Source organism: Protopterus annectens, chromosome 2.part1, assembly GCF_019279795.1.
Source record: "Protopterus annectens isolate FY-2018-M chromosome 2.part1, PAN1.0, whole genome shotgun sequence".
NCBI lineage: Eukaryota > Metazoa > Chordata > Ceratodontiformes > Protopteridae > Protopterus > Protopterus annectens.
The window spans coordinates 921,890,983-921,903,083 of NC_056729.1; the positions used below are offsets into that span (position 1 = coordinate 921,890,983).

A 12,101-nucleotide genomic window follows, 5' to 3' on the forward strand; every position below is an offset into this window, starting at 1 on the left:
TATATTTCCAATATAGAAAGAAGTTTATTAAAGAAAAATAAGTAAAACCTAAACATTTCTGGTACAATCACTAGAATAAAGCCTTTATGAGTAAAACCAAATTACTGCATATATGCAAATATACACAGTATAAGTAATACAAAAACATCAGTCAGAGCATTAAATCAGTAAAATACAGTTCTACATTTAAAGTAAACTGCCTCAGGCATAATATGTTCAAATTACTAAGCTGTCTAAGCACAAGTAATTTCAGTCAGTGCATTCAAAACATATGGTCTCAAATTACTGAACCTTAAAATATATTTGGCTCTTGTCTTAATAGGTCCTTTTCCCTGACCCCTGATTTTTTTCTTCAAGAGAAGTACCCACTTGTAAAAGGATAGACCAATGATTTTTTATGTCCCCACAGTGTGTGTTAAATAAGTATGTAGATATATGAGTTCTTAAATCTTGCCTTTTCACAATACTAACATATAGATCCTTATACAAGCTTGGTAGTTTGTTTTTTTTCTATATATTCTAACCAATGGCTATTGGATGCACTATACACCACCACCAAACTACTGCATTTAAATCTCTTTCTCAATAAACACAAGTGCCATCAGGCATTGTTATATATTTCCCCCTGTAAAGACAAACAGGTGTTATGCTATATGCATACAAGTGCTTACAGTAATAGTGTAACAGATATAAACAGATCAGCACTGTCAATAGGTGTCGGCAAATGTTGAAGGGGCAAACCAAGTGCACTGTTTTGTCTTTTCTAAATAAATTCTTAGCTAGGGATAAATGGCCTCTTTAACTGTCAGAGCCAACAAAAGCAACTCCCAATGTTTTCAACCATCTTTCTCAATGAAGATAACAACTACCACAGTTTTTCTCCCTGGCCTTTAGCATCACTCAGGGGTTATTTATTTTCACAATGATACTGCTCATCTCTGTGGTGACCTGTATAGCTCTGTGGTCATTTTTAGTCACATTTTGTAATTCCCAGTATCCCTTTCAGTCCCTGTATCATATTTCATTATCCATGCAATCTGTGTTTCTCAGTTGCACTGTTTTATCGTTCTGCCTTGTGTATATGCATGTGACATAGTCTTTCCTTTCTCTTGTATTTTCACCATCTCTTTCCTTTAAATCAACAATAATGGCCATTATAGCCTGTCTCAGTGATGGAGAGGGATAGAGCCTTTACTGTCATGCAGGTGACCAGTGTTCAATTAGTAGCCCTGGTACTGGAGGAGCCAGGCATAGAGGGGAGGGACGAAAGAGGCATGACCCACTTGCCTCTTCCAGTGAGAAGGGTTGTACACACTCGGGTGCACAAGGAATCAGTGGAATTTCCCCTGCTGGAAACTGTTGGAAACTACCACTGGTGCTATCAGGGAGGGGTGGAATTGCATGGAGGAAACATCCCTTTGCAGAAGTGAGAAGACAACCTTAAAAGTCACTCCATTACATGATACCCCCAGCACAGTGTTTTGCCAAGTAAATGAAGAGGATGGGGCATAAACATGAAAAAGCTGAACTACCCTGCCTAGATGATAACTAAATGATGATCTCTCTCAGCTGACTATCACACCAGTGATGGGAAGCTATTCTCATTCTCTTCCTTTGTTGGGACAGGGATAATGAACTGCAGGCATTGGTGATGTAAAAAAATGGTACTTACGTATTATCGCAACCAGATTTTAGCAATAATACCACTTGCTTCCCGATATCGAAATCTGACTGTTTTTGTTGTACAAATGTCAGCAAATGTCTTTTCTTTCATACTGAAGGTTGTTTTAAGACAGGTTGTCAAGAACAATGGACAAAGTCAGTATGTCGCTGTGGCTGTGTGCACTTTACTACCAGCATGTGTGAGGCTATATCATTTGTGCATTAACGGTGCGGTGCTTGCAGCCACAGCGACAGTAACTTTTCAAGCTGTTCTTCATAACCCTTCTTAAAACCAGCTTCTCTCAAAAACACCCCTTTTTTTCTCTCTTCCTTGTCAAAGTGCGTGTCACAATACATGTTTTCGATTCAATAGGACTCCAAATGGTGAGGAGGCGTCCCTCTGTGTGTTTTAATCCTAGAAATGCATCTTAAACTAAGCAAAATACTATGGTGTATGAGTGTCAGGAAAGCTGTGATACATGAAACCCAGATGCAATTATGACCGTTATTCATCAGCATTTGCTGCCAAGAAAAAAAAGGAATGTTCAGCGGGCGGACTTTCAATAAGCGACATGCTGCTGGCAGTAAAGTGCATAAAGGAATAACAGCATTTTTTTTTTTTACATTTTATTGAAAACACTCCCAGAAAAACTGTATTGTTAAAGGAAACACACTATATGACAGTTATAAACCGCTAACGGTCAGATGTCGATATCGGGAAGCAAGTGGTATTATCGCTAAACTCTGGTTGCAATAATACGTAAGTACCAAAAAAACAATTATAGCCATTACGTGCAAGAAAACAAGTACATCTTTTGGGGCATTTAATTAGCACCTTATTAACTGTGCATTTGGTCATGTCTTGTTGCAGTCCAGAGGCATCCACTGCATTTGTTTCCATTGCTATCACATTAGTCAATGTGTTTCCAAAGTGTTAAATCTTCTTTTAACAGCAGCCTTTCCAGAATGGTGTCACAATGCATGCAACACACAGCAATATCTTGCAATGGTTCACTGATATCAACTCTAAACCTACAAACTTCTGCAAGTTTACATATTTCTGCCATATAATGAGACATACTCCCATTTCTAAAGCAATTTGTCTAGTAGATAACTGAATTATCATGCAATAAATTTTCATTGGGTATATATAATCTGGTATAATCTCCATAATTTGTTGGAAATTGTTTAGATGCAGGTTGATCTCATGATAATAAAGTTGGAGACAACAACTATATTTTAACGTCTAATATATTAAGTAGTTGTGAAGCTTACTTTTCATTTTCAATGCTGTTCATTCTACAGTTGTGCTCTACTCTTTCAGTATAACCTGGTAAGATTCCGCAGTACTATTAAAGCATTAACTTCTCCAAACTGCATGTCATTTTGTGTCTACTACCTCTTCTAGAACCTTGTTTTATCATGCTTTCTATCATGCACAAGTCACCCTGCATTCCAACAGGAGATGGTTGCACAGGCAGTGTTTAAATGTCCTACCCACAGTAGGATTCTAATTACACTGAAGGTGTGACTCAAGTATGTTGGAAAGTACTTAACAAAATTATGGTAAGGATCATTAATCACCAAAGAGATAAAACAGCTAGATGAACATTGGGTAACTCGATTAGGCTTCATATGTCTCACCAGAGACAAAAGCCAAGTACTATTCTATAAACCTACAGGAGTGGCCATAGTTCACTTATGAACCTATAGTACCTACAGGCAAAAATCTTACTAGTAATGAGACTTTTTAGAGGAGACTGTGCACCGTCTTCTAACTAATTGGGCTCTGTATGTGAACCAGTTTGACACTGGTACTTAAGCTTCTGATATCAAAGCTGATGTCAATGATCTTTTTCTGATAAAGTTTGCAGAATACCGCAAGCTTGGTGCAATTATCAACTCTCTAGAAGACATCCAGATTCTGCAAGAGGGGTAAACAATGCTGCTAGGAGTGTTGTCTAAAGCTAGATTCTAAAAAGTGTAGCATCATGTCCCTTGGAAAACATGAGCCCCCCTAAACCTACCATAAAAATGGCGGCCCACAAAAGTGACACACTTATTATGTACCTGGACACTTCCTAAGACAATGAACTCTCTTTTGACTCCCATATATCTACTGTCATTAGAAAATATATCTAGTCCAGCTGATTACCAAAGGTATATTTTCTAAATTAGGTATATTTTCTAAGTCCAAGGATGTTATCATCTCTATCTCTCTCTCTCTCTCTCTCTCTCTCTCTGCTCCCTCCTTATTAGGTCTATAATAGAATATATTGCTGAGTTCTACAAATATAGTCTAAACCCATGACTCTGTTTGAAAAAAAAAAAAACAATTTCTTCACTATGAAAAGGAAGGGCCTGAGCTCCATGAGCTACATATCATGCCTCTTTTTCATCTCACACAGATTATTAACAGGGTGGTCTTTGCCTAGCCTAAAATGATGCAAATGACCCAATCTTGCATGACTACCTACACATTCATAAAACTTGTAAAGCAAGGAATACCCACAGAAAAGACCTAAACCCCCACATCATAACATAAACAGTGCCTGCTGGCATGACAGATACCTCTCTCTCAAAGAATTCATTCCTCTCTTCTGAAAAAGACTTTCTCTTTACATTAAACAACATAGCTACCAAACTCTCTCCAAAAACCAATTTTGACAAGTGGATGGTAAACCATAAATTCACCTCATGTGTAGCCCTTCAGTACATTATAGAAATGGATAACAGTGGCTAGGCTACAAATGATCCAAGCTATCAACACCCTATTATAACCTATAAACAAAGATGAATTTGGAAGGAGAAACAATAGGGAAATTAATCTAAATATATATATATATATATATATATATATATATATATATATATATATATATATATATATATATATATATATATATATATATATATATATATATATGTCTACCTGAAAACGTCAAAAGTCCTAAACGCAGACGACGAGAACACCGACACCGGAAGATCGACATTGGAGAAGACCGACAGTTGAGAATCCCGACACTGAGAACACCGACATGTTAAGGTAAGTATGCAATAGGGACGGACATTAGGGTCAGGGTGTGGGTAAGGTAGGTGTGCGATAGTGATGGACGTTAGGGTACAGTGCGGGTCAGGTAAGTGTTGTGATAGTGATGGACTTTAGGTTTAGGGGTGGATTAAGTGAGTTAGGGTTAGGGTGAAGGTAAGGTAAGTGTGCGATAGTGACAGACTTAAGGGTTAGGAGCGGATTAAGTGAGTTAGGGTTAGGGTGCGGGTAAGTTAAGTGTGCGATAGTGACGGACCTTAGGGTTAGGGTTTGGGTTAAGGTTAGTGCATAGATAGTTGTGTATGTTAGGTTTAGTGTAGGTTTGTAAGGTTTTTGGTGTGCTTGTGTTATGTGTGTGTTTTTCGGGAAAGGTATTTGCTTTGTTGATTGTCGGGATTGTGGTTTGTCGGGCATGTGAAGTTTCCTGTTTTTAAACTTTCGGTTTCTTTCGGTTTTGTCTATATATATATATATATATATACATGCAGCATAAAAATTGCCAATTATCCAGTCTCTTAACCTTCATCCACCTACAAGAATGAGCCTACTCCCTCTCCTCCATACTCACCTTGCAGCATCCTGACAGAATACTCAGGTCCAGTAACCAGAACCTCCTCAAAGTGTACAAACCCTTGCAAGCACCAGGGCAATTTCTCCTGTCTTTTTCCCTTGCTCTTCTATGGAATTCACCACCCCCCCACATTCGAATCACCCAAAACCACTCCACCTTCAAGACCATGCTCCATTCCCATCTCTCTTCTCAATGGGAATGCTCATGCTGTCACCCCACCTGACTCCCTCTGTTTCATTTCTGCTCCCCCATCCTTTTTTTTTTCCTTTCTCAAAACTCAACCTACTGGCTCCCTTCATTTCAGTTTCACTTCTTTCCCCCTTTTTCCTTTCTCATAACTCAACCTATTCACCTCACACTGTTCTAGTCTACTCTATTTCTTCCTACCTCTCACCTCATGAAACTTTGAGTGCATAAATGCCTGCACTCCAAATTATACTTATGTACTCCAAAATACTTGTGTTTTAATTTCATTCAATGCTTTGTTACAACACCTTGCTCAAATGTTATTATTCTGTCTTATATGTTACTGTGTTTTAGTAGGTTTTGAAAATTGTATTGTACTTGTTAACTTTGTTGGTGTTAGCTTTGTAATATTCGTATATGGAGCTTTTCTCCCTGGGCCTCCATTGAAAACAGGCTCATGGACTTTCCCATTTAACAAACTGCAAATAAAAATAAATAAATAAAATAATTTAAAATGAATGCAACCCTGTATATACCCCTTTGGAAATAACTGCCTTTTTACTGTAGAGCTGACCTCCACTTATCAGAGATGCCCTGTAATGCTCGGGCTACCAGTACAAAAAATACAAATGGAAAAGTTTTTGAATCATTTGGTAGTAAATAAAGCGCTGCTAGAACTCATGGAACTGAGGTACTGGTTCTGAAATACCGCTGTAACTTTTATTTGTTTCATTTGTGGCATTAACACTCGTATTTATTTCTTTTAACAATGGTACTGAAATAGTTCAAAAGTCAATATAATAACTTCTACTATCAGGAAAACAGAGAGGGAAGTTCCATGAGTTCTCCTATTTTAGCTCAGAATGTATAATGTAAAAGTGTAACTGATATAATGAATGCCACTGGATGTGTTCTGGGGGGGAGACACACTCAGGCAGTGCAGTAACTTGTTCTAAGGGAGTACAATCAATGGGGGCTACAAGCAACAATGGAGAACTGTCAAAGAAATGAACATTTATGACTACTGAAGTCTGAATAACTGAGACAGAGCAAATAAGATGATTATACCCTACTGCTGTAAAACAAAATGAATTTGTGATACAACAGGAAAACAGAAAAAAGAGATATCCAGAGAAAACAGACTGAGTAACTCTAGAGCCCCAAAGATGGCCAGCAGTGGCAAGAATAAAAACTAAAAAAGACAATGTTAATAAATTTTGTGTGCTGAACATATGTTTGCCCTTAATTTTTAATCTGAAATATTTAAGTGCTGTAATGCATGTAAATACTGAATCATTCTTTGAAGTTACATTTCAGTCATGTTTGCCAGCAGAAAGATTTATACTTGCCTGTGAAAAGAAAATATATGCAAGCACTGAATTAAAAAGAATATAATGCTATAGTTTAGAACTGAACTTAATGAAGGGAAAGTAAAATGCTAGCATAAAGTTTATGTCAAAGCTACATGATTGTGGACGATATAACATGTGACCAAGTGCATAGGAGGCATGGGTTACAATGAATACTGAAGAAAGAAGACTGTTAAATACAGAACATATCAAATGTCATATGGATAAATGGAAAGGAAGTGTCAGATAATGCGGTCAGTTGAGAGCCTTTGTTTGTGGGGATTGGTTAGACTTGGTGCAGGACTGTCTTAGAGGGTGTGGGCAGTGCGGGGAACATGAGTATTTAAGTAGGAATCATTAACTTGCGAGTAGGAAGTATGGACGTGAGAACCATTTTTGGTCTGATCTTCCATCATTAGTGGAGGAAAGGGTTTAAAGGGAAAGTGAAAACGAAAAGGGAAGGACAAAGAAAGACATTGAAAACAATGCAAATGGTAAGAAAGTGAAAGGCATGGGTAATACAGAGGAAGATGAGATGCAGGTGAAGGAAGAAGTGGTAGATGAATTACAAGAAAATAAAGAAAGTGCAAGGGTGGGGAAAGAAGGGGGGAATGTAAGGAAAGAAGATAATATTGGAGTTCAAGTGGACAACAGTTTTAGAAATTGAAGAAGGGAGAGAAGTTGTAAAAACAGGGTCTGAATAAGAGGTGATTAAGTATAGGAGGTAGGGGAATAAGGAAGATGAAACAGAAATTGAAAAATGCTGTGGAAATTAAAAAAGGGAGAGGTTTGCGTTACTGTGGTTTCTCTCAATTTTAACAGTTACAAGGAATAACGTGAGAAGAACTGTTGTGTGTGAGTGGTGTAAGAGAATCCATGCAGACATAATTTATTTTTTTAGAAAGAAAATGTATGGAATATATTAAGACAGACAGAGAGAGAAGTCTGAAGTATACTAGAGAAGGCAAATACTGTGGATGATTGGTAAAGAAGTGTGTTCTGGGACTGCAGTATTCATAAAACATGTAGATACTAAGATACTGGATGCTATATTGGTGATATATGTGAGAGTGTTGGTGTATGATATGACAGTAATGATGAATTCAGTACAATTAATTATTGCATATGAATTTACAATCAGTGAGGACAGGAATTGATCTCTGAAGAATTGAAAAAAATATGTTATGTAAACATTTCCATTATACTATTGGGGATTTGAACTGCAGACTAGATGGGAATGCAGATATCATCAAGTACTGGAACAATCCTGATGTCTCGTGGTTTCTACCTGCCATTATGTTATGAAACCTTCAATGGAAATTTTCTTGTGAAATTTTCTCTGAAAGTATATGCCATCCAGTTGTAAATTACACTTTTTAATATTCTGAAGTTCTTCAGGGACCTTATCAGCCTCAGATTTTTATACTTGTCACAAAGTGGCTAGCTTGTCTGTTCTATCCTATTTAGTAATCATCAGGCAAGGAATTGTTAATGTGGATAAGTGCAGACTCACATACATGATATAACCCTGAGTACAAATTCTTTTTTGACGGGAGAAATCTTACTCACACTAAAATGCTAGTGTATGGTTATGTTCTTAACTTGGACAAATAAGTAACAAATCCACACAACAGGAGACAGAAATATTTTTACAATATCCTTAACATTGCAGCATCAGACCAATTACATATTTGGGAAAAAATAAATTAAATAAAATAGCACATCTCTGATAGCAGTCAAAGTAATGTTTACAAAGTGGTGTATGTTCCTTTTGTTTCCAAGTACTCATAAGGCTTTGTAGTATGAATCTTTGGGTGTGTGTTTTCTTTAATTGCATGTTATGCAGGGATGCTTGTTAGGTAGACAAATGCATAGATAAACACATACACTGACAGACAAATAGATGGATAACCAAATTATTCTGTCAATCTGCATAGATGTACATACAGACATCATTCACACACAGTCTTCAAGATACATTATTGTTTATTGGGGGGGGGTGAACTTGGATAACTGAAGTTTCTGCTCATGCTCCTGACTGGTGTGTACCAGGAATATTAGGCAAATCAGTGTATCTGAAATTGGGACTATTGGGTCACTTCCAGCAGTCATAATCCTTCACAGTAAAGGAGTGTAATCTAAGATAACACTCACAAAATCTACATAATGACAAAAGCAATAAATGGGTGTTGTTGTGGTGTCTTTTTTAGCAAAAGTTTCAGAAAAAGAACTAAAAATAAAAACTTTGAGAAATAAATATACTTTACCTGAGAATTTCTAGAATTTCTGCGAGAGATGTTTGCCAACAACCCTTTAGAAATTGGTGGAAATGTTATCATTTCCTTGGATTCCTGAAAAAATGCAAAAGCTGTATATTAGGTTAGATTTATAATTAAAATGAGGTCCATGCACTTCTAATAGAACAAAGGGCCACACCATTATATTACTTGTTCAAATCCAGTCACTGTCGTCTGTTGACACAATATAATAAAAGTTTATCTTTTGCATTCAGAAAAGTCCTAATTCTAAACGCCACATATCAAATTAAGAACTAAATTTACTACTTTAGTGCCAAAGGGGAGAAAGGGCTGTTACTTTACAGAAGGTTATATTTTCAAACCAGAGACAGTAAATCATAGTTTCAGTTAGCGATACGAATTAAAGGAAACAATTTACTGTTGTGTTGTGCAAAAGAGCTGCGGATTTTGTCATATTACAATCACAGCGTTAAAGTCTGTCTGTGCTTTAATGCTGCATTGCTGCAGGGTAAGTATCAGAGAAACAGCAACAGACTTGAGGGGAAAACAAAACAACGCGGTCGTACTGCTGAGAAAATGCCCTTAGTATTTAGAAGCTGGGCAGAAAAAAACATCATTAATACTGGTTCATTATTTATAATAATAATAATACGGTTTTGTCCAGATTTTAATTTGGGGGCACAACAAAGGCCGTTCATAAAAAAAATGTTGAGATACCAAGACATGGCAATTTATTATTTTTTAGTATATATATATATATATATATATATATACCGACAGAAGTAACAAGTGGATCTCAGTAACAAAAACAAATGAAGGTTGGTATGGGAATTTGCTTACATTGTGCGCCTTCCTCTGCGGGACAAGTCCACCTGGATACGATGTCCACATGACTCCAACATGAGCTCCAAAGAAGAGCTTAATGTAAATATGCCAGAGTACGTTTAAAAAACACGGTTAAACATCTCTTAAAAAAACCTCCTTTCTCTTCACTGATTCCCACCATTCCGGGAGAAAAAGTTTTAGGCTGTCAAATGATTTGGCTAGACTTCCTGGAAAAGTCACACGTTGAAAATTGTACAAATCCAGGTCCCAAAACCAGTATATATTAACAATGTGGTAAAATGATCGAATCTACAACTTCAAGGCGGGTAGACCCGAGAATATTCTTTTGTCAGACGGACATTCCTGCAGTCAACACCTAACCACAGCGTCCACAATCAGTTTATGCAAACAGACGGCTAAAACAGGAAGATAAAGTTTGTAGCGTTGGGTGTCCTTCTGTTCTGTTATGCTCCACCTTCTACATGCAGGTGCCAGTAGCAATGAAATAGTCTAAACCACCAACAAATTACGTGCTTCGAAGGAGGTGACCGAATATCTGTTATCGACTATGTGCAGCAAGGATTAATCCTATGATTTTTTTACCGTTAGCTTTAGACTTGCTTCTTCTAGATAGTGACTTTTTTTCGAAGAAGGTAGCTATAGTGAGGGTGCCGTACTCACACCTCTCAAGTGTACCCCATTTCAAGGAACGTTCCTCATTTGGGGTCTTAAAAAGTTCTTGGTCCTTGAAGTTCCACAGCCAAAAGGTCCTTCAGGCATTTACTGTTAGAATTTTTTTACTGATATCAATGGTAAATAGAACATAATTATATTGTTTCATTAAAATAATTATTCTACAAGTAAAAATATCACATTTTAACCATCCTATGAGCTTCCTAGTTTAAGCTGTTAGTAAGACTTTAGTAAGAATTCCATATTTTCCCCATTTGTTCCACATTATGAGAGGCAGTGTTCCTCATTTTGTAGATGGAAGGTTGAGAGCTATGGTGCCCACATTATAAATAGCAATTCAAAGAGTTCCTATCACTACCTATGTGGGCTCAAGAGGGTGACTATAAATCATTCTGCAAAGAAAGACCATGCGGTCCTCATTCCGCAGTTTTACTCTATTGACCCATATCTGTCAACTGTCCTGATTTAGGGAGATGTCCCAGTTTTTACTCAGATTTTATCTGTTCCTCTTAATCTCACCTAAAATTGATGGCTTTTGTACAAAAAGTGGTGAATTACACTTAATAAATAATGACAATAATTAGAGTTATAGCCTACTTTTACTTCAGAAACTATATAATAATTCACATTCTCATATTCTGTAAATGTCGTCCCTGATTGTCCCTTATTATTTCTGGATTTGTCCCTCATTCTTTTAAGATTTGCTCTTTATTCGTTGAGAGCTAAGCATCCACCCCTCGACTCTGTTCTAAGAATTCCGTTTTAGGTAGGCCTCTAATTTATGAAGACATTCTGCAAAATAAGACATTGTGCTCCACATTGCACAGTGTTTTATTATAGCTAAGTATTCCCTTAATTTGGTTCTAAGAATTCCATTTCACTTAAAACTGCTCTGCAGAAATGTCAGAACCTTAGCAAACACTACTAGGCAAAGTTGGGGAGAAGCATATATAGTAAAACATTTGCAAAGACTTTTTTTGCGGAGGGGGAAGTCCCCTTGCATCCCAGACATGGGAGGGTCTGCCCCCACCCTACCTTGGACTATAAATATATTGCCGCTGACATATTCTCAGGAGATAATAGGTATAATAAAAATGTAATATGTATGTAACAGGCATAGTAAAACACAGTCCCACATTCTTACCCTCTGCTATGATTCTTGAAGGCCACTGTTAAGATTTGTAATGCTCCAATGTTGAGAGGTGTAGATATACCTAAGATATATATAATTAATTTTACTTATCAAAACTTTTATCTACAAGGAGTTAATACTCATTAGCCTTTGAAAGTGCAAAGCCCAAGGTATTATAGCTATATCTGTCAATCTGCACACATCAAGAATTAGAGACAAATCCAAAAATAATGGGGGCAAAGGCCTAAACTCAGGGACAGTTTTAAACATTACTCTAATTCAGTTAAGAAGTTAAAAGCATAACAGGTTTTGTATTAACATGTGTTGTCTGTACAATAAAAAGCATCACAGCAGTCATGAGAAACACAAAATTGCC

The 12,101-nt window shown here is 36.9% G+C and overlaps 1 protein-coding gene across 1 annotated transcript in view; it reads right to left on the reverse strand.

Moving 5' to 3' along the window:
• The window catches only part of LOC122794919 (NACHT and WD repeat domain-containing protein 2-like), a 1,236,179-nt gene extending 1,226,213 nt beyond the window's left edge, over nucleotides 1–9,966 (reverse strand). Inside the window, exons 1-2 of the mRNA XM_044063511.1 lie at nucleotides 9,916–9,966; nucleotides 9,085–9,168 (exon numbers count right to left, since the gene is read on the reverse strand). Of these exons, the coding sequence (XP_043919446.1) occupies nucleotides 9,085–9,168; nucleotides 9,916–9,966 (135 nt within the window). The remainder of the gene's footprint in view (nucleotides 1–9,084; nucleotides 9,169–9,915) is intronic.
• Nucleotides 9,967–12,101: the final 2,135 nt, after the last annotated feature.